This window comes from Engraulis encrasicolus, unplaced genomic scaffold (genome assembly GCF_034702125.1).
Source record: "Engraulis encrasicolus isolate BLACKSEA-1 unplaced genomic scaffold, IST_EnEncr_1.0 scaffold_25_np1212, whole genome shotgun sequence".
Taxonomy (NCBI): domain Eukaryota; kingdom Metazoa; phylum Chordata; class Actinopteri; order Clupeiformes; family Engraulidae; genus Engraulis; species Engraulis encrasicolus.
In genome coordinates this window covers 2771414-2794764 of record NW_026945544.1, presented here as the reverse complement: position 1 = coordinate 2794764, position 23351 = coordinate 2771414, and the positions used below count along the sequence as shown (strand labels likewise).

General features: G+C 44.1%; 1 protein-coding gene across 1 annotated transcript in view; it reads right to left on the bottom strand.

Moving 5' to 3' along the window:
- bcl11aa (BCL11 transcription factor A a) overlaps nt 1–9810 on the bottom strand; it is a 108989-nt gene extending 99179 nt beyond the window's left edge. The window contains exons 1-2 of the mRNA XM_063192823.1: nt 9518–9810; nt 4817–5299 (exon numbers count right to left, since the gene is read on the bottom strand). Coding sequence (XP_063048893.1) covers nt 4817–5299; nt 9518–9572 — 538 coding nt within the window. The 5' untranslated portion in view covers nt 9573–9810. The remainder of the gene's footprint in view (nt 1–4816; nt 5300–9517) is intronic.
- Between the last annotated feature and the right edge of the window lie 13541 nt (nt 9811–23351).

The following is a 23351-nucleotide window of genomic DNA, read 5'->3' as shown; positions in this document are numbered from 1 at the left end:
ACACACACAGCTCTCAGCGCACACGGCCCATTCCACCATGACAGGTACTGCTTTTCGTCCGCTCCAACAGACCCGTGCTATATGTAAATAGGGATGTTGCATCACATAGACAAAGCTCCCTATTTGGACATCTGAGCCAGCCAGCATCAGGATCTTTCAGGACTACACACCCCATACAGATTACTGCAACACACACGCGCGCTCACACACACACACACACACACACGTATGCACTCACACACACGTATGCACTCACACACACAGCCTGTAATTACCGACCAACACAAAATTGATCACTAATATATCATTATAACATCTACGATAATTATCACCAGTAGAATTAGTGATACATTTAAATATGCTTTTATCTGATAATTTAATTTGGCAGACCCTGTAATGACCCTGTTATGACACGACACAGTAAAAATTTTGCAGAGTTAAAGCCAACACTTCCAGAGTGAAATGTAGCTCTCTTCTAGTTGGCCCTACTACCAAAGTGTTAAAGTAACAGCGTTCAATATACACACGTCAGCGTATCAGTGTATGAGAGCAACAAATTCATTTTATTTCACCTGCACCACCAAGGCCTGTCTGAGTCCCACTGCAATCCACCAAACGGGGGAAGAAGAGACATACTGGACAAAAATCCTGAATTGGCTCACTGTATTGTAGTGTAGCTGCTCAGCCCAATGCTGCTGCCTGCCGCCATAACTGTCCATGAAGATATTATGTCTAAACGCCACCATCTCGAATATGGCCAATTAACGTCACTGTTCCTCCGTTTGACCAACGAGCATAGGCACGTTTAAATAACACACGCTAAAGAGCCATTGAAGTCTTTCCCTCAAATTTGTTTTCTCTCTCTCTCTCTCTCTCTCTCTCTCTCTCTCTCTCTCTCTCTCTCTCTCTCTCTCTCTCTCTCTCTCTAACAACCACACATAATACCAGTGACCCAACACCATCGTCTGAACCCTTTTTTATATTATGATGTAAATGAGCTTAATAACCCAGTTTGGCTACTGACAGGAACACGACGCTAGCTAGCAGCGGCGTGCGCGATAGCTGCCTGGCTGGCACGCTTAAATGGATTGTATAATTTGTGCTGAAACGGCATCAACATCTTTTAAAACAAAGGGGTTAACCAGACATGCATGACCCTGGTTAGCACCCATATCCATTAAAACCACAATGAATCTGGAGGAGACGCTGGGTTGACTTGTCCCTTAGCCGACCACACGCCCTCTCGCGCTATAAATCCACCACAGAGAGGGGGATATTCTTTCTTTTTTCTTTCTCTCCTCCTCCTCTCTCTCTCTCTGGTTCTTCTCTCTTTCTGTGTTTCACTCCTTCCACATTCTTTCTGTCATTCTGTCTATCTTTTCTTTTCTTTTTTTTGCTTCTCGGTTCTCTCGTTTTGTAGTACCCCACCACCCCCCACCCCCCTCCTCCAGGTCTGCCTGCGTTGCCAGTCGTGCAGCTCTGGTGTCTTTGGGAACTACTTCATCCTTGAACCCCACCAGCCCATAATTACTGCTGAAAGAGGGTCAAGTACAAATGATTGTTGATGGGCCTGACCCAACCCAGCACTTCCTGGAAAACCGATCCCTCTGAACCAAACCAGAGAGAGGGAGAGAGAGAGAGGGAGGCAGGGAGGGAGGGATGGGGGGTAGGAAGACAGAGAGAAAGAGAGAGGGGAAAGGGGAAAGACAGAGAGACAGATGGAGAAACAGACAAGAGGGAGAGAGGGAGAGAGGGAGAAAGTCTTAATGGAAGGGGAGGGCTGCAGACAAAACAGACTGGAGGAGACATGCTGGCATTTTTTTTCTCTTTTTTTTGTGCTCGCAACAAACACCTCTTTAAATCACCCGCGGCAGGCCGGACACGTACAGTAGACAGGCACAAGAGGAGGAGGAGGAGGAGAAGGAGGAGGTGGAGGAGGAGGTGGAGAGGGAGGTGGAGAGGGAGGGGGGGGCTAGATTTCCAGGCCTGTGCAATGAGCTCCAGGAGTGGGCGGGGGGTGTGGGGGGAGGACATGGAGTTCTGTAAACAGGCTGGCAGAGGAGCGCGGCAGACGACCTTATGATTACCTTGGGTCACAATTTAACCCTGCGGATTCCAGGAATTTTTTTTTAAAGTTGTTTACAAGCAAAGTGATAAACTGTCTTGTTTGGCTCTTTGTCTCCATGGCTGTATCTCATGTTTTTCCCATGCCTTATTTAGTTGCTGGAAGCCAACCGCTGGAAGTTCACCCTAATTAAAATACACGCAGAAAAACTATAACAAATAATTAGTGGCGCTAAGATTCCTTAAAATAAATTACTCGCCCTCAACAAACCCGAAAATAAACCGAGCATCCCTCTTACTTCCTCCTCGCGTTTTTTTTCTCTTCTTCTCTCGCTCCCCTGCTTCTATATTTTTGCAAGAAAGTGAAAATCTGCAGGCATCCATTTATTCGGATAAGATGTGGCCATGTAAAAACCACAACGAAATCAAGATACATCTGCGCAAACCACATGAGAGGGCGCGAGGCAGCGCAGAGAGGCATTTCCCATGAGCGTGTGGACACACACTGAGGGAGACTGGGGTCGGGGGGGTCGAGAAGGGGGGTAAGGGGTGTCTGGGGGGGTAAGGGGTGTCTGAGAGGGTGGAGTGTCTGAGGGGGTTTTGGGCAGGACAAGGAGAGGGGGGCATGATGTCGCCTCCACTGTCACAGCAAAGCTCCTAACACCCCTTTCAACGCCCCAAAAACCTCCCCCCACCTTACCCTGCCCCCTTCATCTCTTCATCCCACACCCACCCCAAATTTGCCCCCACCCCTAAACTGATCCCCCCTGCCTGTCTGCCTGCCTGCTTGCCTGCCTGCCTGCCTGCTTGCCTGCCTGCCCCCGCCCCGTGTACCTCTTTGTGGGGATAAGCCCAGTGGTGTGCCCTTCAGGGTGCACCACCCTCCGCAGTGTGCTCCACTTTGTCCAGTCACAAAATGGCAACTTCCAGCCAAGGTCGGCCATGTCACTTTGCCATTGGGCTATATTTGATTACCGTGCATGCATGTATGCATATGTGTGTGGCAGAGTATGGTAGTGATAGTGTGTGAGACAGTGTGTGAGACTGTGTGTGTGTGTGTGTGTGTGTGTGTGTGTGTGTGTGTGTGTGTGTGTGTGTGTGTGTGTGTGTGTGTGTGTGTGTGTGTGTGTGTGTGTGTGTGTGTGTGTGCGCGCGTGCACTGTATGTTGTTTACTATGGGGAGGGGCAATGGGCAAAAGAGAAGTGAAAAGGGGTGGTGGAAAAAAATACAGAGCATGATCCCCGTTGGACACGACGGAGCGTAGATCCTGTGGCATCTGCTAGCCAAGTTTAAAGATCTCAAAACACACTTTTGATGACACTAAAGGAGAGAAGGGGGCATCTAAGAGATGGAAGACATGATTGGAGGGGGGGGGGGGGGGCACAGAAAAGTATAAAGGGAAGGGAAAGAGAGAATAAGAGAATCATAGAGGATGGATGAGAGAAGATGAGCTTGAGAGAGAGAGAGAGAGAGAGAGAGAGAGAGAGAGAGAGAGAGAGAGAAAGAGAGAGAGAGACCCACAGAGGAGCATGGAGCCGACAGTGAGGGTGCTGGTGATCTACAGTGCCGGCCTGACTTTAATTACCCCAATCCCACTCAGACGCGAGAGCAAAGTGAAAACCCATGGCGATCGCCAGGCGCTGATGAGCAAATGATAATAAATCAAAACAAAGAATGTTTTTCATCTCTGCGTTGCTGCGGGGAAAACACCACAAAAAAGAAACTAGAGAGAGAGAGAGAGAGAATGAGAGAACGAGAGAACGAGAGCTGAGTTGCACCCTCGACTTGACTTGACACTGGCCTGGAGGTTTGGTTTGGACTGGTTTGGTTTTCTCTCCCCGACTCTGTGTGTTCCAAGCCTCTCTAATCCACCACAATGTTTACTTCACATCCCTATTTGTTCTGTGTACATACAGTACATACACTACGTACAACACACACACACACACACACACACACACACACACACACACACACACACACACACACACACACACACACACACACACACACACACACACAGCAACGTTCTCTCTCTCTCTCTCTCTCTCTCTCTCTCTCTCTCTCTCTCTCTCTCTCTCTCTCTCCCTCCCTCCCTCTCTCTAACTAACACACACACACACACACACACACACACACACACACACACACACACACACACACACACACACACACACACACACACACACGCTCAGAAATGTCTGTGAAGATTCTCATCCATCCACTCCTACTACACAGACGCTTCTTGGCAAAACATAGGCTTGTGCACAACGCCAGTCACTCCGCGAATTAATGGTCTTGATATTGGTCTCCAGAGCTGTGGCTGGGATCCACCCAATTTCTCTAAGGACTAACGGACCCCACAGTGGGGAGGGGAGGAAGGGGAGGGAAACATATGTGCGATGCGTATCTTATGCGAGTATTTAAAATTCACACACAAACACTTGCACGCACACACACACACACACACACACACACTGCTTGGTGTCCCTTGCAAGTGTGTGTGAACCAGAGGCATAATGGTACACAGCCTTTTAAATGCCCATGTGCCTTAAGACATGTACTGTATGTAGTCCCCCTTCTCCTATTTCCCTTTTTGGTGCACCACTTTTTTCCGGCCTGTTCTTTGAACTAAAAACAAGCATATAAACAAACCAACTACGCGGACGCAAATAAGCAAATCAACCGACAAACAAACAAAAATGGGTCTGTGGTGTGGTGTGTGTCTTTTTTCTTTTCTTTTTTCTTTACCTGTAATGTGCTCCTGCTTGGGGCAAATCCCTCGGGAGGAGGCGGTGGACAGGCAATCGTCGTCCTCGGGCGTAACCTGGATGCCCACCTCCACGGGGTGGCACAGGGGCCTCCTCAGGGGCGGGGCGTCTCCGCGCTGGGGCGGTGGCGAGGGCGAGGGCGCCTTATCCACGGCCTTGTCTATGCCGCACAGGGTGCCGCCACTGCACTGCTTCCGCTTGTGCTCGATGAAGACCAGGATGTCCCCCAGGGGGAAGTTCATCTGGCACTGGCCGCACGTGAGCAGGTCCTGGTCTCCTCCATCCGTGGTGGGAGAGCCGTGGTTCTGCTGCTGGTTCTGCACCAGACCCCGGTGGGGGTGGTGGTGGTGGTTATGGTGGTTATGGTGGTGGTGGTGCTCCTTGTTCCGGTGCTCCCGGTCTCGGTGCTGCTGCTCCCGGTCCTCCGACAGAACCGCGGTGGAGGAGGACAGGGGAGGCTCGGCTGTGTACACACACCACACAGGCACGGAGCAGCCATGGCAGACGCGGCACGGCACGGCACATCAGGCAGGCAGGCAGGCAGGGACGATAGGCAGGGAGCAGGGAGGGATGGCACCCGCAGCAGCAGAGACAGGCGGAAGAGATTCGAGGAACAGAAATAATAAACAGAAGGAGAGGAAGAAACCAGGGAGGAAGATAGACAGAAAGAAAGAGAAAAGAAGAGAGAGAGGGTGAGCCAGAAAGCATGTGCCAGAGAGAAAAGAAAAAAGAGGGAAGGAAAAAAATTAGACACTGGATGTTTGAGCGGATATCATCGAAGATGAGTGGAAGACACACAATATTGAGAGATATGGGTATGTGTGTGGGGGGGGGATCATCATATGGAGTGCTACGTGTACATCTTTGTCACAGCAAAGCTTCGTCACTGAGGCTGGCATTGAAGATAGGAGACAAGCTATGGTTTTCTCTGAAGCAAAATCCAGAGGCACAAGGGTCTCCTTAGGTTTAAAATATTTTACAAGATATTTAGTGTATATAATAAAAAACTGTAGAATAATCAGGAAATGTCAGCAACATTTGAAAACAACAAGGAGAAAATCGCACCACATGTAGAATCTTTACTAACTATATGCACTGCCATGTTTGCAAATCACACCATTGAATGTATGGGTCATAGTGTAGGGGAGTTGTAAAGATGAAAATACTATGAGGTGATTGATATCGTTGCTTTTACGCAAAAGCTATATTTACACTTAAGACACACGACGTGTCTAAAAATGAGTATTTGAGACAAAGTTACTTCAGCTTTCTCCTTGGGCTGCTAGCGCCCTATTCACATCATGAGAGGGGAAATGTGTCCAACACATGTGCAGACCAGAAGCCACGCGCGTTCTGCAACCAAAATAGTACAACCTCGGACTCTATCCATCGCTGCGCGTGATATCTATTTCTTTGATAAGCCTTTTCACCGTCGGAAATCGGGATGGGGAATAGATGTACTACTAGTAAATGTCTCGCTGACTAGGGTTAGGGTTTCAGACCCCGTTATAAAGACTGGCTGTTGTCACTTACACACAAGCGGCGAAACCCATTCATGAATAGTTATAGTATATCTCTCACCACGACGCATGGTGAGAGAGGCTACTTACACACCATGTATCCATCGCTATGCTCTTATAGGTGAAAGTACTCAGCCAGTTTCCTAATAGTTGAGCATCATGACCTTCTTTACTAAGCTGCCAATTTCACATTTTAATGAACCTAAAACCACAGAGAATCAAAAAATAGATTTTAATTTTAGTTGGCAATGATTGGTACAGATTTTTGATAAAAAGTGAAGGGATCTTGTGAACTGAGGTTAAATTTACTTCAGCCCAACCCAGACCAGATATCGAGGGGCGAATGTGGAGTAGCTCCCAAACGTGCTCGTGTGGAAAATATCATCTGAAAGCGCAATCCTACACGACATCAGGGCTCCAACTAGGACATAGAGATAACATGTGATAAATTCCGTCTACCGGTGGGCTACTAGTCCTTAATTTGATACCAGGGCAGCAGAGCAACAGAGGTTATATCACAGTCTTTTCGACATCCAAAGTGGCAAGCCTGCCATTCCAACGGAAAAAATACATGTGACTTTACTCGCAGTGTACTCACGTTAATTGTCAGGTATTTGTTTGGTCGCTTATCTGATGTTGGATTATTTTATCCGTGATTATATCTATCCTCCTTATTTACACGAGTGCCAATGATAAATTTGAAACAGGGTGGAAAAAAAACTAGGCAATGCTTTATAAAAGAAAACTTAACATTTTAATATACACAGCAATATGCTACACATCAGAGTTGATTTCAATGGGTTGAACATCTTTTTCATGCTCCCACCACGCATTATCGTTGAGGAAGGGAGAGTGGGAGTAGCATGACATTTTAATAAACTAATAGTTCACACATCTCTATAACCTATGAAAAGTCTATCTACTTTGGTCATCACAGTTTATGTCTCTTTAATTCACTCAGTTAATCACTCTAGGCTCAAGTAGCATTTCTTTTCAACAAAAAGGGGAAATTGCTTGAACAGTGTTAACTTTGACTGGTAATTCAATAAATAGCCCTTCTCGAAAATGTTTGCCACTCAATAGGCTAAACTGCACAATTATTCGACTGTCTTCACTAGCTTTACCAAACAATTTTGGAGGACCATTAATTTGTACAGTGTATACTAGCAATCAATATACACATTATGGATTAACCCTGAAAGCTTTTTTAAGAATATATGTTTTAATGCTATGCATGCCTATTCTACAAGCATGGTCTTTTTTGTCAGATATATGTGGGAAATGCTAAACACATAGGCCTAGCATTTATTTGAAATATAACGTTTTATGTTCGTGTTCATACAGTAGCCAAATAATTAGGATAAATAATGCCTATTTTGCACACACTATAAACTGGAACAAAAACACTAGTCATAATTTAACAGGCTGTACCAAATATGTACTTAAGTGTTTATTAAGTTATTATTACAAATTTAGCCCTTTCAGCTGTCTTCATTTTCCGTCCAGGAGATTCCAATGCCTTGGTGCGTTTCGGATGTCTACTATAGCCAACCATTCCATATTTGTTAGAGTTTTCAATCTGTTTACAAAATGTATTGAAAGGCAATACGCACTTATAGCTCAGAGTGTTACTAAATATTCAAGTTGAAAAAACACAAGAATTGCAGCGGGTGTGTAAATGGGGTGGGACAAGCCTTAGCCCCATATTATATGTTTCCTTCTATTCTAAACACATCGTCAAATATGTAGATTGAGGTGGCGGTGAAATTGATCAGGTTCAAGTTCATATCCAGTTTATGATCGTTGTCTGCCCCCTAGCGGTGCACCTTCGACACGAAACACATCTCATACTGGAAGGTAAAGGAACTGTCTTGGCAGTTAGATCCAGCAGACACGATACGGAAATCTAACAATGCCATATGATACGCTACACTTTTACAACAACACTGTATCATTTGTGTCAAGCTCGTGTATCGTTTTAAATCCCCCGGAGTAAGAGCATGTGTATGCTATATGGTAGTCGGTGATAAACCTGTACTATAGGCTGTTCACTGCAGCCTATAGGTCCTTCACTGTTGACGAACGATCGTTAGTTTTTCGTTTAAACTAAAGTAATCCATTGACAAGTAAATGCGTAAATGCACAGATTGCCAATAAAGTAATGCACATGTTGCACTGTGCGTAAAATTGCCTCACAAACCGTAATGGTTATTTAGGTTCGCTTGTGGCTGAGAAAGCTCGTCCCACAGCCTACAACTGGGTCTCTATGTCTATCAAAATGAATTTGCCTTACCTTCCAAGTGTCCATTTACGAATTAATTGAACGAAATGCCAAAACACGCTCCGTGAAGGCATTCTGCAATCGGGAAGGAAGAATAGAATACAGAGCCGAGAATAGTGTCCCTGTTGCTCAGTTATGGCAACCTCCAAAAACTCTACTCGCCACGAATCATGTGTATGTCTCAAAAAGGAGAAAACTTGAAAAGTTTAAAAGTCTAAACACATCTATCCTGTTGCTGTATGTCGTTGAATGTGATGTGTGCGAGCAGGCTATTTTTCTACCTATGTCTTGTGCTGCTGGCAGTAAGCAACACACGCGGCGCTTGTAAACAGTCAGACACGAGATTTTTCCCAATCAAAATCCACTTCCACTTTTTTGAAAATCTTCCAAAAATAGTAGGCTACGAGAGAGGGGAAATCCTGCCCAAGATCTCACCCAGACTGCGTTACGCTATATTCCTTGAAATCTTTTTATTTAAAAAATCTCGCTCAACCATGCATACCTACCCTTCGCCGCGCACCTTAACGTTTGCTCTTAAATGGCCAAAGCAACGGGGGCACAAGAGCCACGGCACACGCATGTAACCGAATTCTAACCTAAAACTTCTGCCGTTGCCTGAAGATTGCTCGCAGAATGAAAACAAAACTTTTCTCAGAGATCGTTGGGGAGGTTGCGTGCGTAAAGGTATTTCACGGGCGAAAAAGAAATTCTCGCCACGCTCTTCAGTGAAGTCCACTTGACCACGATTCCGCTGTCCAGTGTCCAGTGTGCCATATGAATTGCGCTGTCCGTAACTGTTTTCCCCTTTTTGCCAGAGCTATTCACCGGCCAAGAGAAAGAGAATGAAAATAGTAGGCATTACAAATATTGTTCTACTTACGCGAAAAATCCCGTTTGCTGAAGTGCTGGGGTTTGCCTTGCTTGCGGCGAGACATGGTGGTTGGTGGTGGCGTTCAGCTCGGTTCACATCGGGAGAGCCGGGTTAGAAGGGAGACTCCAGAGAAAATATCTTCATCAATGCCTTTGACATCCAAAATAAATTAGAAATAATACAAAGATGGCGCAGGGAAGATGGATTGTGGGATAGCCGTCATGGCTTTTTTGAAAAGAGAGAGAGAGAGATGAAAAAATGGCAAAAGCCCCCCTGAGCTGCAAGTTCAAGTGCGGACGTGACGTCCCTGCGAACTTGAACGTCAGGAGATGGATGGACACAGACATACAAAACATGGGCAGGGCAAAGCCGGGGAGTGGGAGGAGGGAGTGGAAATAACAAAACCAATGGACACTCATTAGGGGCTGGACATGAAAAATAGACCCGAAGAAGCCAATGGACAGAAAGATCAGGGGGCCGGACAAGAGGCGAGAGAGAGAGGGGGGTAGAGAGAGATGCCTAATGAAAGCAGTGTTGTGTGTGTGTGTGTGTGTGTGTGTGTGTGTGTGTGTGTGTGTGTGTGTGTGTGTGTGTGTGTGTGTGTGTGTGTGTGTGTGTGTGTGTGTGTGTGTGTGTGTGTGTGTGTGTGTGTGTGTGTGTGTGTGTGTGTGTGGTGGGACGCGGCGGGTGGACGTAGGAAAACAGACCACGAAAAGCCAATGGACAGGAGATTCAAGGGGGCTGGACATGCGATACTCAAGGGGAGGGGAAGAGAAGCGTTTAATAGAAGCTGTCGCAGTGGACATTGCTCAGGGGCCGGGGAGCTGGAGCGCGGTGTTAAACGCACACTTCCCGCTCAGGCTGGAGGTGTGTGCGCCGTGCTCGTGCGACCGAGCCAAAGGCTAGGTGAGAGTGGCGTGCAGAGCTGAGGAGCGGCGCAAAAATGAAACCAAGGGCGAGAAACGATCGGGTTGCATGAACAGGACCGACAGGTTCCGCGTGGGGGCACCGGTGTAAGATGCGGGGGGTGGGAGGGTGAGGAGGCTGGACCGTTCTTCTATGTCGAGAGCGTATCCCATAGTATAACCTATGCACCTTGTCCCAGTTATCCAGAATTCATAGAGAAAATTGCTCAATATTGGGGAAAGACTACAGTAGACGTGGGTGACACTTGCGTACGTTCAAGATGAAGTTTGCGTGGAATGTAGGTGGGACTTGAATACTATAGACGTGGTGTTAAAGACAAAACACACTGACGAATAGAGCATGGGAACAGCCCACAAAAAGGGGTCGATGTAACAAGTTTCAGATGTGTGCCTGGGTTTGCCATGGCGGATGGGGGAGGGGGCGTCAATACATCTCCAAATGGATTTAGAGATTATAAATATATAAGATGGTCAAAACAGCGCGCGAGCAACCCAAATAATGACACCTAGAGACAGCATGCCTATAACAAATGTGATGACAACGCGGGTTCCATACACTGGGAGGGATGAGGAGTGGAACAGCCCTGCGAAGTCGTACAAGTGCGACTAGCGACTGAATGGAACGAATCTCAGGAGCGAACTGCCGTGCAGTCAGTGCGCGAGCTGTTAGAAGCTGACGGGAGACAGTCTGCAGGGGAAAGAGAGGAAATCGATAGGAGATCTTAAGACAGCTACGGGAGTGGAATCCAAGCCTCTACGAAATGTGTTTGTGATCAGAGTGAGTGTGCATACATTTTTGTGAGGGTACATATTTTCGCGCCTCCTTTATGTGGACAAAGTTTGCTCGCTCACTGCATAGCAGAATTTCTATCGCTCTGGCTTTCTGCTCTCCCCTCTCTGCCCCTATCCTTCTCCTGCTCTCCTCCTCGCTCTCTCACTCTCTCGACTTTCCTCTCTCTCGCCGGTGACGGTATGTCAAGGTTCAGGGGCTACACTACGGTAGGCGGTATTCGTCCGAGGTGTTGTGACGCTGCTCCTGACCTCTTTTTTAAGGGCAGAGGGGAGCTGTTCTAACTGGTCCTTTGAGAACTGCTTACATTAAGACTGCATTCTGGCATTCTACTTGGACGGCATTGTACATTTCATGTAACTAATAACAATCACCGCCACAACGTGTAATGTGTGCGGCAATGTGTGCGTTTTATTGGTTTTAAGTTGGGAAAGTCATGTGTTTTGCATAATGCATTTGATAGTATCGGTGCATGGTGGGGCTTTGCAATGACATAGCCTGGTAAACCGGACTAAAAACATTCTTTAATTGTTTAATTATTCCTCTGGTCCGCTCACCTACTCATGCCGGGCAAATGTGGTGTTGGATGGTCAGGTGTTATTTTGCCTCGAGGTTTCCTGTTTCGCTCTCACTCAAAGCGTGGCAGTGTAGTGTATTCTTAAGGCACGGCTCAGAGAGGGCTGCTTATTCTCGCTGCCCCTGCCACAGGCTGAGGCAAGGACATAGCCAAGCCAGATGCAACATCTTGTTGCACGATGAGTTTGAAATGACAGCTCGTGATAAACAACGTTGATTTAATATAGGCTAGAGGTGCGGGCACTCAAATAACTCTATGTAATTCTTACTTTTAGTTTAATGACCTACCCTCTCAAAACATATTCTCAATTCTGTAATAAACAGTAGCGTCCATTACTATGTATATATAAACTTGACAACAATAGGACGACTATGGTGATCAAGTGCGGTATAGCCTCTCACCTTTTCTGACATTTAATAAAGTAACTGATATGTCATGCATAAGCTATGTCATGCATGTGCTTGCTATGTAAATTCTGGTGCTTGCCATTCAAAAGCGCTCTGATAGTTTACTTTTAATACCGTACTTCTCACATTTCGTCGTCTGCGTTTTACGCATGGCATTTTGCCGAAGCGTTGTTTTCTTTTCCTAATAAAAGTTCAATGACCATGTTTTGGGGATAAATATCCAAATTAATTCAAAAGAGATAAATGGGCTAGTTCCGAGAAACTTCCACCAGTCCTGTCACTCTTTAACAAAGACCCGCAGCTGCAGGTGCCAAAAGCGTGGAGCTTATCTCATAAGCGTCATGAGTGTTAGTTCCTCAATTCAGTAAAAGCAAGCAAATGTGAATGCGTCGCCGCTTTTCCCCATTACGAGAAACTGCTTGTTGGTTCTCAGCCGCTGTTGGGGTCCGTTGCTGCCTAGAGCATGTAGAACTGGCAGAGGTGAATGTCAGTGGGCCTATGCTAGAGTGTCGTAGGTAGTCTCTACCATTGGCACCTCTCTACTCACCATGACAGACCACCAACCTTGACCTCTGCCAGCACCCCTCCGCCTGCTTTAACGCACACACTCTCCCCCACGTTTTTGCCCTGTATCCACCCTTACATCTCTCTCTCTCTCTCTCTCTCTCTCTCTCTCTCTCTCTCTCTCTCTCTCTCTCTCTCTCTCTCTCTCTCTCTCTCTCACACACACACACACACACACACACACACACACACACACACACACACACACACACACACACTACACGTTTTCTCCCTGTTTCGTTGCAGCGGGCATTGATCAAAGCAAACCGAGCGCTATGCACCCTCCTTCAGGAGTCTACGGGAGAAAGCAGCGACACAAAAAAACCCGCGTGGGCAAGATGCAGAAATTCCTATATGTAAATGACAGCGCGACTGATTCTATCATAAATCAGCCAGCCGTTGTTAAATATATTGCAGTATCCATCTCGCCTACAGTGCACGAGCTGACATGCATCACCCGCTCGCTCGGGTCCTTGGCGAGGGGGGCTCGCGGGGGGAGGGGGGGGGGGGGGGCATGAGTGTGTGTGTGTTTGAGAGGGGAGGAAAATTATGATAGCATGTTTTCAGATTATACAATACGGGAAACGGCACAGGAATCTGGACATCTGAAGCCACAGTTTGTACATTTACACTATTTTTTTGCAAATAGGGTTTTGGCGCTCGCATTGCAGGTTAGCCTGGTGGCAATAGTCTTCCACACCTGGCACCATGATGCCATTTCAAATGAAATCACAAGCAATACGATTGGGCCCCATAAAGACATTTGAGTTTCCTTCTAATTTCAAATAAAAACATAATTATCATAAAAGCAAAAGAAAAATCGACAAAATCCTTGAAGGAATAGAGGGTGTTTTTTTATTGGTCACGTGCGCGCCTTTCCACGAGCAGTAGCTCAGAGGAAATTGACTGACTGGCCGCTTGGGCGCATTTCAATATATGGAAATGACCAGAGGCTTATGCGATAAATCAACGCCCAGCAACCCCCTCTACATGCTTCAGTCTTTTTCCATTTTTCTTCTCCCTCTCGATTTCTCTATGTCTTTCTCTTTCCCAAAGAATTCTTAATAATACCCCTCTTCTGCAGGAGCTGCGTGCCTGTCTGAAAATCATTGCGATGTGAGCACTGATGTCCTTATATGATGTAAAGCAAGACAAAGTTCTGGTGTTGTAAATCTAGGTCTGAAGCTCTCTAACAACCAATTTTCAAGTTATTCTGCATTGGTTAATTCTTTACGCGAGCAAATGCTGTCTTTCATGGCTATTATTCGCGGCATTAACCTATTTCCAGGCCTGGATGTAGTATGTAGCGACAGATCTCTCGTGTGGCTACGGAAACTCACTCAGTCCCAACATTAACTCAGAGAGTAATGGCGTGTTTATTCTTGCTATTATTTGTGCGACACCTCCGTTGTAAAACAGACTCCACAAGACCCCCCCCCCCCCCCCTCAGACACACACCTCCAGATTGCTGTAAGAAGCACGTTGGATTCAATAAGTTTTAGTGAAACTATACCTCAATGTAATACACGGGCTAGTGCCGCTATTTCTTGCATGTCAAAGGTTTTATAGTATTCAGTAATGAAGTGTGTGCGTGTGTGTGTGTGTGTGTGTGTGTGTGTGTGTGTGTGTGTGTGTGTGTGTGTGTGTGTGTGTGTGTGTGTAGGGGGGGGGGTGCGTAGAGGGGGAGGATATGAAATCTAGCCAGCATGTCTAAGATATGATCATCGAGGTGGCTACCACACCTATCTCTATGCGACTTCCCGCATTTCCAGAGTTTGTTTGTGAACTGGGATGCGATGGTGATTACGCACCGACTCGGTTTCCAGAGAAGCGCGCGCAGGCAGATGGGGAGCGCGAGGTTGGTGTTGCCAGACCCTGGGCTGACCTGTCCAGGTGCAATGAAACCAGTTTGGCCATGCAGGGACTCGTAAATTATTTGTGATGTTGTTTGCTGTTTGCCAACACAAGGGCTCTCAACGTCAGCAAGCAGGAAAGTTTAAATAAAACCACGGAGATGTGAGACATCAGGGTCGAATGAGTTTTTATCTTGCCACTGTTGGTCACAATGACTTATCTGGTATATGGTAGAGAGTAGGGGTGGTACGGTTCACAAAAGTCACGGTTCGGTCCATATCACGGTTTCAAGGTCACGGTTTTCGGTTTTGTACGCTTCCGTTTTTTTTTTTTTTTTTTAAATAAAATGTATTATGCACTGGAAATGTAAAATATAAAAATTAGAATGAAAATGTAAGCTTATCATGGGTATGTTGAATTTGACTTCATTTAACCTAACAAGGTGAAGTTACTGAAAGAGGAAAGATATCAGTGATTTTAACATGCTTCCATTTATTTCACAAAAAGGGAGAACTAAGTCCTCACTTTTAAATTGACAAATATTCAAATATTAGGCCCTACATACTATAACACATTTGACGTGTAAAAATAAAACAGCTACACTCCTGTAGGCAATGGGACCATTAGGTCAGTGCAATATGACTATTTTGGTTAATGACACACTGAGAACGAATTGGACTTTTATTTTGATACCGCTTTCTGCGAGTGTTGCACTTATGAATCAGTTGCTTCCTATCATGAAACTGCCGGCCGTGAGAAGCATAGAAGTAAAATCAGAAGACAAATTAAATTTTAAGTAAACAAGTGATAGGGTTATGTTATGTTAAAATGTGAAAGTTAAGGTAACACATAATTTAAAAAGATCGTTTTTTTAGAAGTGTAGGCCTATGCACAAGAATGTTTCACAAAATTCCTGTGAAGCTGAGCCTTTTAAAACAGTCAAATTTTATTTTGGTTATAGTGTTAAACATCAATGTTAACTAGGCAACAGCACAAAGTCCCCTTCATTCCATCAGGGTTTAACTGGCTACATATAATTAGGCCTACAGTTGATTGCAGTTAAGGACAGCGCAGTGAATCTGATGGATATGTTCAATTATCTCGCATTTTGCCGTCTGGAATTCCCATTCAATGTCACGTGGATATAGCCTACACTAGGCTACTGTAACGTAAGTCATAGTCTACTTTGTTCTGCTAATCTATCATTTTTTGTAAATGCGTGTTCATTTAATTTAAATTGGTCAGCATAAAGGCTGGAGGTAGTCACTTGCGCTAACGTGGAGAGAGAGGGGGGAGAGGGAGGCGCTACTGACCGACCTGCACTTGCTTGTAGGCTACTGTAGCCTGGTCAGCTGGTGCATGCTGTTACATTATGCCTTTCAGTTGGCTGATAGAAATCAGTCTTTCCACACTCAATATCCCACGTAGTCTTTGTGTTTTATGCTTGTAAAAGTAGTAGGATTTTAATAGTGTCGTCCACCGGTGGTCACTCTCTCTTTTTTTTTTAAACCGTGGGCACTGTGCGGTTGCGCACTGCCCCGTTCCGTGACATGCAAAACGCACGGTTTCGGTTTGCGACGCAAACCGTACCATGCCTAGTAGAGAGGCTTAAAAACTGCCCTTAAGGTTACTGACAATACTGGGTTCCTGACAATAATTTGACATTTGACAGTAGTGCTGGACGAAATGACTTTTATCTTTATAGACAGTTTGACACGTGCTTTTTCCGGTTAAATAATGTTCTCGACAGATTAATGCAAGAAAATAAGACAACGGCCAACCACATGTTCGAACACACACACAGGCTTATTGATGTAGGCCTCTATTTCTTGGACGAGAAAGGTTGTGTTTGAAAGAAAGAAAGAAAGAAAGAAAGAAAGAAAGAAAGAAAGAAAGAAGACCCGCGTCTTTCCGGGGGAATGTCAAGCTTTAGTTCAGACAGATTCGCACACTGTCAATTAATATTAATGGCTAGATGTCACAATGTGGCATTATCACACTGAGCGATGGGTGGGCATGCCATCTGGGTTTTGGCAGGTATTAGATATAATCTAAGGGATTATGTGACACTGGCTGAAATTATAAACCTGAGCATTGGTGTTATATATAAAGGCAGTGGCAACCTGGCCCGTGCCAGCTGTTTGTGTTCATATTGTGCACGTGAGTTCACATATGTTACTGTAAGAAAGCGTTATCTTTGGATGGAATGGAACAAGTGTGCGTGTGTGTGTGTGTGTGTGTGTGTGTGTGTGTGTGTGTGTGTGTGTGTGTGTGTGTGTGTGTGTGTGTGTGTGTGTGTGTGTGTGTGTGTGTGTGTGTGTGTGTGTGTGTGTGTGTGTGTGTGCGTGCGAGAGAGAGAGAGAGAGAGAGAGAGAGAGAGAGAGAGAGAGAGAGAGAGAGAGAGAGAGAGAGAGAATGTGACTGAGATTTCATGGCTAGTCGTTGGAAGCCATGGTGAAGTATTCTGTTTTATTTTTAATTAATTATGTTGTAGCGTTCTTAATTCAAATTGACAGTTTTTTTCATAGCAGCAAATGCTCATCCCCATGTATAAGTGTTGTTAATATAGCATGGGCAATATTCATCAATCCGTGGTAATGCATGACCATGTTTATTGCCGTAGTAGTTAAGTCGTTGTTAATTTTACACTAAACGGTTGTTATGATGATGAATGAGGGGGCTGGGATGGTACACATGGGACGTCTACCATTTATCTGTTGACTGAAGGCCTTCCTTTACGCCTGAACATTACAAGATGTTTCACACACTAGAACAAGAACACACCATCAACACTGTCGTGTGTTGTGTGTCAGCGCGCTCCTAGGCTGTGAAGGACACACACGGCAATGTGTGACAGTGAGAAGGGGGAGAACAATCTTTGCTTTTTTAATCTTTCACACTTTTTATGCCAACACTACACGTTAAAAACAATGCCCAGATAAGTCATCTGACTTCAAGGCTTTATAGTATCGCAGAAAGCACACTTCGTGGAAATTAAAAAAAAAAAAAAAACTTGCTCGTGCGTAATGGTCTTGGTTGGATAAAAAGCGAAGCTAGCCATATGTTTGTCAGTTACCTATTAAAAACATTTGCTTTTTTAACATGTAACATAATCAAAGCCTGGGTCGACAGGTCCTTATAAGTCACTCTTGGTAACCTATACAAATGGAAATATTTTTCTATAAATAAATTATTTTTAGTAGATCAGTGTTGATTTATGTACCACTGTAGAATGCGTATTGTGCTTTAAGAGTTTGGAATGGTTACAATAACAGTTGGGTTTCCGAGTAGTCTCTTCTGAAGTGTATTGCCACATTCATGATAGGATAGGGATAGGATCAAATATTCAAGACATGCTGGCGCGATCAGAATTCAGTGCTGAGGCTCCCTCTAGCGTCATTTTAATGTCGCTGTGCATATGCAGGGCTGGAGCTGTACGCGCGGGTCTGGCCCGAGAAACCACACAAGGCACAGACCTTTTAATGTTACTGAAGGCAATAATGCAGACAATATGCATAATGCCTATAGTTACAGTATATTTATGAACGCTTCATATGATTATCAGAAATTGACTTGTTACTGTAATTAGGTTCATTTAATCCAACTGTATACCCTAAATTCTCGATTTCTCGAGTGAAAGGAAATGGAAATTAATACCCATCGATAGAGGGGTGGAAATGTGTTTCCTTCGCCTACTGAAAATAAAAATGTCTGAGCAAATGTCTCAGATACTTATTTCGGTGTTACAATAGGCCTAAATGTTGTCATCAGTGTGTATAGTGAATGGGCACAGGTGTTTAGTCCTTCAAGGGGAGAAAGACGTATGGCATGCCATTCAAATTCTTCAGCATACGCTCGCTTCCCTTGTTTGTAGTTGTGGTGTGTGTGTCTGCAGGAACACCATTATAATTGGTGGGGATATGTACACAACTTTTCGGGTTTTTTATCGCATGCATGCCGGTTAGTTATGAATGCAGACGTGATTTACAAGCAGCAATCAGGCTTTACCTACCAGATATTTTGCCTGATGGAGTTTTACTAATGGGCAATTGTTTTTCCAAGCATCGCATTGAACGAAAAAGAATATAGCGTCTACATTTCTCAACTTACCTGAAAGGGATGTTGATTCAGGAAGATAAGCAAAATGTAGAGGAAGGGGAAAATAGGCTTAATGTGGTCCCAGACCTCAGTTGTTTCAAGGCATGACACACATCGCTTGGAAGTGTTTTCCCCTCGCAATTCGAATGCTAAAATTAATTTATACTGGTTGCTCTACTGTAAGCTTTATTAGACAAGTGTACCTTCAATGGCATGAATGGGATATACCTTCAAGAGATTAGTGATAAATCATGCAGCCATTTCCAATGAATATCAATAGGGAAACCCCAGGACATAATTCGCCTCTAATTTGATTAAACTGTGCTCAGGGCAAGCATATGTCTCCGCTGAGGGAATGGCGTTCTAATGACTTTAAGGATATCGCACTAGACTGTTTTAATGATTTAATGGACTGTGTATGTAGACTACTTAGTCCGGTGCCTTTTAAAAATTATTACTCTACGTCTAATGAAAGAGAATGGTGCGGAATTTCCTTTTTACGCACAGCGCGCGCAGTGAGGCTGTTTGTTTCAATTCAAGCATGCAATATTGCTCACATCTTGTAACACCTTGTTAATCACAGGCTACTTTCCTCGGCTCCACACAGACCTATGAAATATGTCGTCCTGATAAAACAGCGGTGGGAAGAGTAGGCTATAGCCTAAGAACAGAGAAAAATCTGTCAAGGAAGATCTTGAGAAATATGAATATTCAACAACTAGAAATCCTCTATGGACACTGTGCTGATGAGACAGAAATCAACATTCATTAAAATGAAATTAAAATCTAATTAAAGTAATTTCGTCACACGAAAGACCTGAAATCACGGAATGAAAATTGCTGCAATTAGATAGTTATTGGCATTTTCCTCCAGCACCATGGACAGCGACAAAGCATTCCGGGGTGCGGGATTTTTTTGTTTTGTTTTTTTTGGTCCCCGGACTGTTCAAAAAGCCAAAGTGCAACAGAGATTTCTGTTCTGTATAGCATATGGTAGCCTATGTAGATTGTTGTGGTAGCCTGATGTTAAAAGAAGAAGAAGGAGAAGACTTTCTGGCTTTGTTTGTGCTCAGAAGCAATATTAAGTCAAAACTTTATTTACCATCATCCCGCTATAGCCTACACGTGTACCATGATTGTTTCGCTGCTGATGTTTAGAATAGCCTACATCTGTTGTGACTACCCACGTCCCGTTGTCCTTAATTTTAAAATCGCATGAGGTTGCCTATTCTCTTTTTGACTGACAGCGCGTGTTGCTTTGCATTCCAAGTTTCCTGCTGTGCATGAAACAGTGAAATTCTGTATCAAACCAACCCCAATAAATAATTTCCCCTTTTTCCCAAATGTCCATCACTATTAACAAAGGCTAAATAATCGGAACAAATCAGCCGGAGAACACGCTTAAAATTAGTCTTCTGTTGGGAAAGTGATGAATTCGGACCGAATAACACTTGCTTTTCTTTAGACAATGGTGTGACAATAACATTGTTATACACTCTGTTACAACACTCTCTTCCTATTCTTTTGTTTTGTTCCTCCCAGATGTGACTGGTTGGTGGTGCCATTGTGGATGACAGAAGAAGATGGGACGGTCAGACCCTATGAAATCCTTCACTGAGCACCCAAGGGGATTGAGTATTCAGATCCATGTTGCCTATCCTACATATCAGAAGCTAATGTAACCACTTTTCACCAATAAAGAGTATTTTTTACATATATCTTGCTCCAAAGTAGTGTGTGTGTGTGTGTGTGTGTGTGTGTGTGTGTGTGTGTGTGTGTGTGTGTGTGTGTGTGTGTGTGTGTGTGTGTGTGTGTGTGTGTCAGATGTGGAGAGAGACATTTGGGCACACGTGCATGCAACGCCCCCCAAAATAAAACGTCCTTTGAACTCAGGTAGGGAAATGGGTGTTTTCTTGCTTAATTGTTGATGACAAAAGTACAATATTATGTTATTGATAGGTTGGTTTTGACATGCTTTAGTGCTGTTTGCAAGGATTAGCAACGAAGGGCTGTGTGTGTGTGTGTGTGTGTGTGTGTGTGTGTGTGTGTGTGTGTGTGTGTGTGTGTGTGTGTGTGTGTGTGTGTGTGTGTGTGTGTGTGTGTGAGAGAGAGAGAGAGAGAGAGAGAGAGAGAGAGAGAGAGAGAGAGAGAGAGAGAGAGAGAGAGAGAGAGTGTGTACCTGAGGGGAGAACATAGGCCTATGTGAACACTCACCTTTGAATTCACCCAATCAGCTCACAAACCCTCTACAACGCCATGCAATTCAAAAAAAGATGACGCTGGAGGAGTTTCATTCGACGCACGTCATGCGGCATTCAAAAGTGTTTTCTTTGCTTCACCAGCAGATGGCGGCAAACGACAGGAACATCTGAAGCAACAATTTCGTTCTCAGATGTGATGTTGAGAAAGTAGCCTGGCCCTGTAGGGCCTATTATTTAATCACACAAATACACTATCAGCCTATAGCATATTAGATCTAAACCAGCCAGCATTTTTTTCAGAATTTGTGAAATTATAGGTATTATAGGCTACAGTATTTCTTTTCAGAATTTCATCCAATTTTAAAGCGACTAATCATGCATAGTTGAACTCTGGACCTGTGCATTGTAGCCTATAGGTTAACATAGTCTGTGCACTATTATGCCTATGGGTAGCCCAAACTCATGGGCCTGCAAAACAATATGATAGCTCATGTCTGGATAAAATAAAAGGAACCTAAATTACAGTCTAAGCAGGTTCAGAAAATGGCCTATTTTTGCATTCATTTTGTGAAAAAGAGATGGGGTCAAGGTAGGTTTATCTCAAAAGTGGAATGGACATGCCCCACCATCCACACTTAAACTTACTTTAGGTTAGGCCCTATGCCTATATAGCCTAGATAAGAACGGGGTTCAACCTGCACTAACTCAAAACATGCACACACACACACACACACACACACACACACACACACACACACACACACACACACACACACACACACACACACACACACACACACACACACACACACACACACAAGCACACTGCACTTTCTGCACTAAACCCAAACATAAACACACTGACACACACTGACACACACACACACACAGACACACGAACACACACACAGACGCACACCGCACCTTCTACCTGCACTAAACACAAACACACACACACACACACACACACACACACACACACACACACACACACACAAACACACACACACACACACACACACACACACACACACACACTGCTGCTGGTGTACTTGACAGACCTTTTTAATATTTATTTTTCTTCAAAATGCTACTATTACCATGTCAGAACGCTATAAAGGACTTTTTTAGGAAAAGCACAAAAGCACAACAATACCTCTTAATGTATGTCCTCTACAAGTCTTCTGATGTCCAGTCTTGCACTTTAAATGTCTGTATGAGCACTGTCTATGTCCATACTGTCTTAAGTCCATGTATAAGTACTGTCTATGTCTATACTGTCTATGTCCTTACCTAGATTAGTCTATGTCTGTATGGGAAAGCAAGAAATGTAATTTCAAATTCTTTGTATGACCAGTGCATGTAAAGAAATTGACAATAAAACCTACTTGACTTGACTTGACTTGACTTGATTAGGTACGGGGTAAGATGTGTAAGATGAGCCACCCCCTTTTTCTCGAAAATGGTAAATAAAATGTAACATGTCACCACATTTTTTTATTATTTGTCCTTTATTTAACCAGGAAGGTCCCGTTGAGTCACAGTGACTCTTCCCCCAGGGAGTCCTGGCCAAGAGGCAGCAAGTTAAAAGTTACAACAACAACAAAAAACATGAAAGATCCTAATGGGATGTAGGCTATAATGGTTGAACACCATATGATAAGTGAGCAAAATCAGATAATTTCTTTCATATCATACCCAGGTGAGTTGAGATGAATGACTTTATGCATGTTTCAGCCAACTCAAATGATAACAATAGGCCTACTTTTTTCTACTGCACCCTACATTGTTCGCCATTCAAACAAAGCTGTAAAGGCCCACAATATGTATTCTTTGTCGTAGTTCTGTTGCTTTAGTTGTTTTATTTTACAGATTCATTAGTTACATTTCTTATAATAAATAAAACTTGTTTAGCTGAGATTGTTGCTTTGACTCAACTTACCCCACACAGTGGCTCATCTTACCCCATGCATGGATGAGCCACCTGGAAAAAATAAAATAAAAATAGGAAATATTATTTTAACCATGAAAGTTTATCAGCTAGTTTTTTTTCTCTAATAGAAACAGGACACATTGAAATTTGGTATGATGTGAAGATTTGAAACAAATACGCCTTTGAGCCTAGGCCTACCTGTGATGGAAAATGTGAAGTGGCTCTTACATGCTCACAAAAATGTAGACTAATAGGCTACTAGGCCTAATTGAAATGTGGGAAGTTTATGAGCACTTATGTATGCATAACCTAGGTGTAGTTCTACTAATATTACCAATGTGATTTAGCCTATCGTATTCTCTTTGCTATAGGTCCTAGGCAAAATACTGTTACCTCCAGCGGTGTAGTCTACTTTTTTGAAGTGGGTATACTGTATATTGGAGCTTTTTTTGAAGTGGGTATACTGTATATATTTATGCCATTCTAAATAATG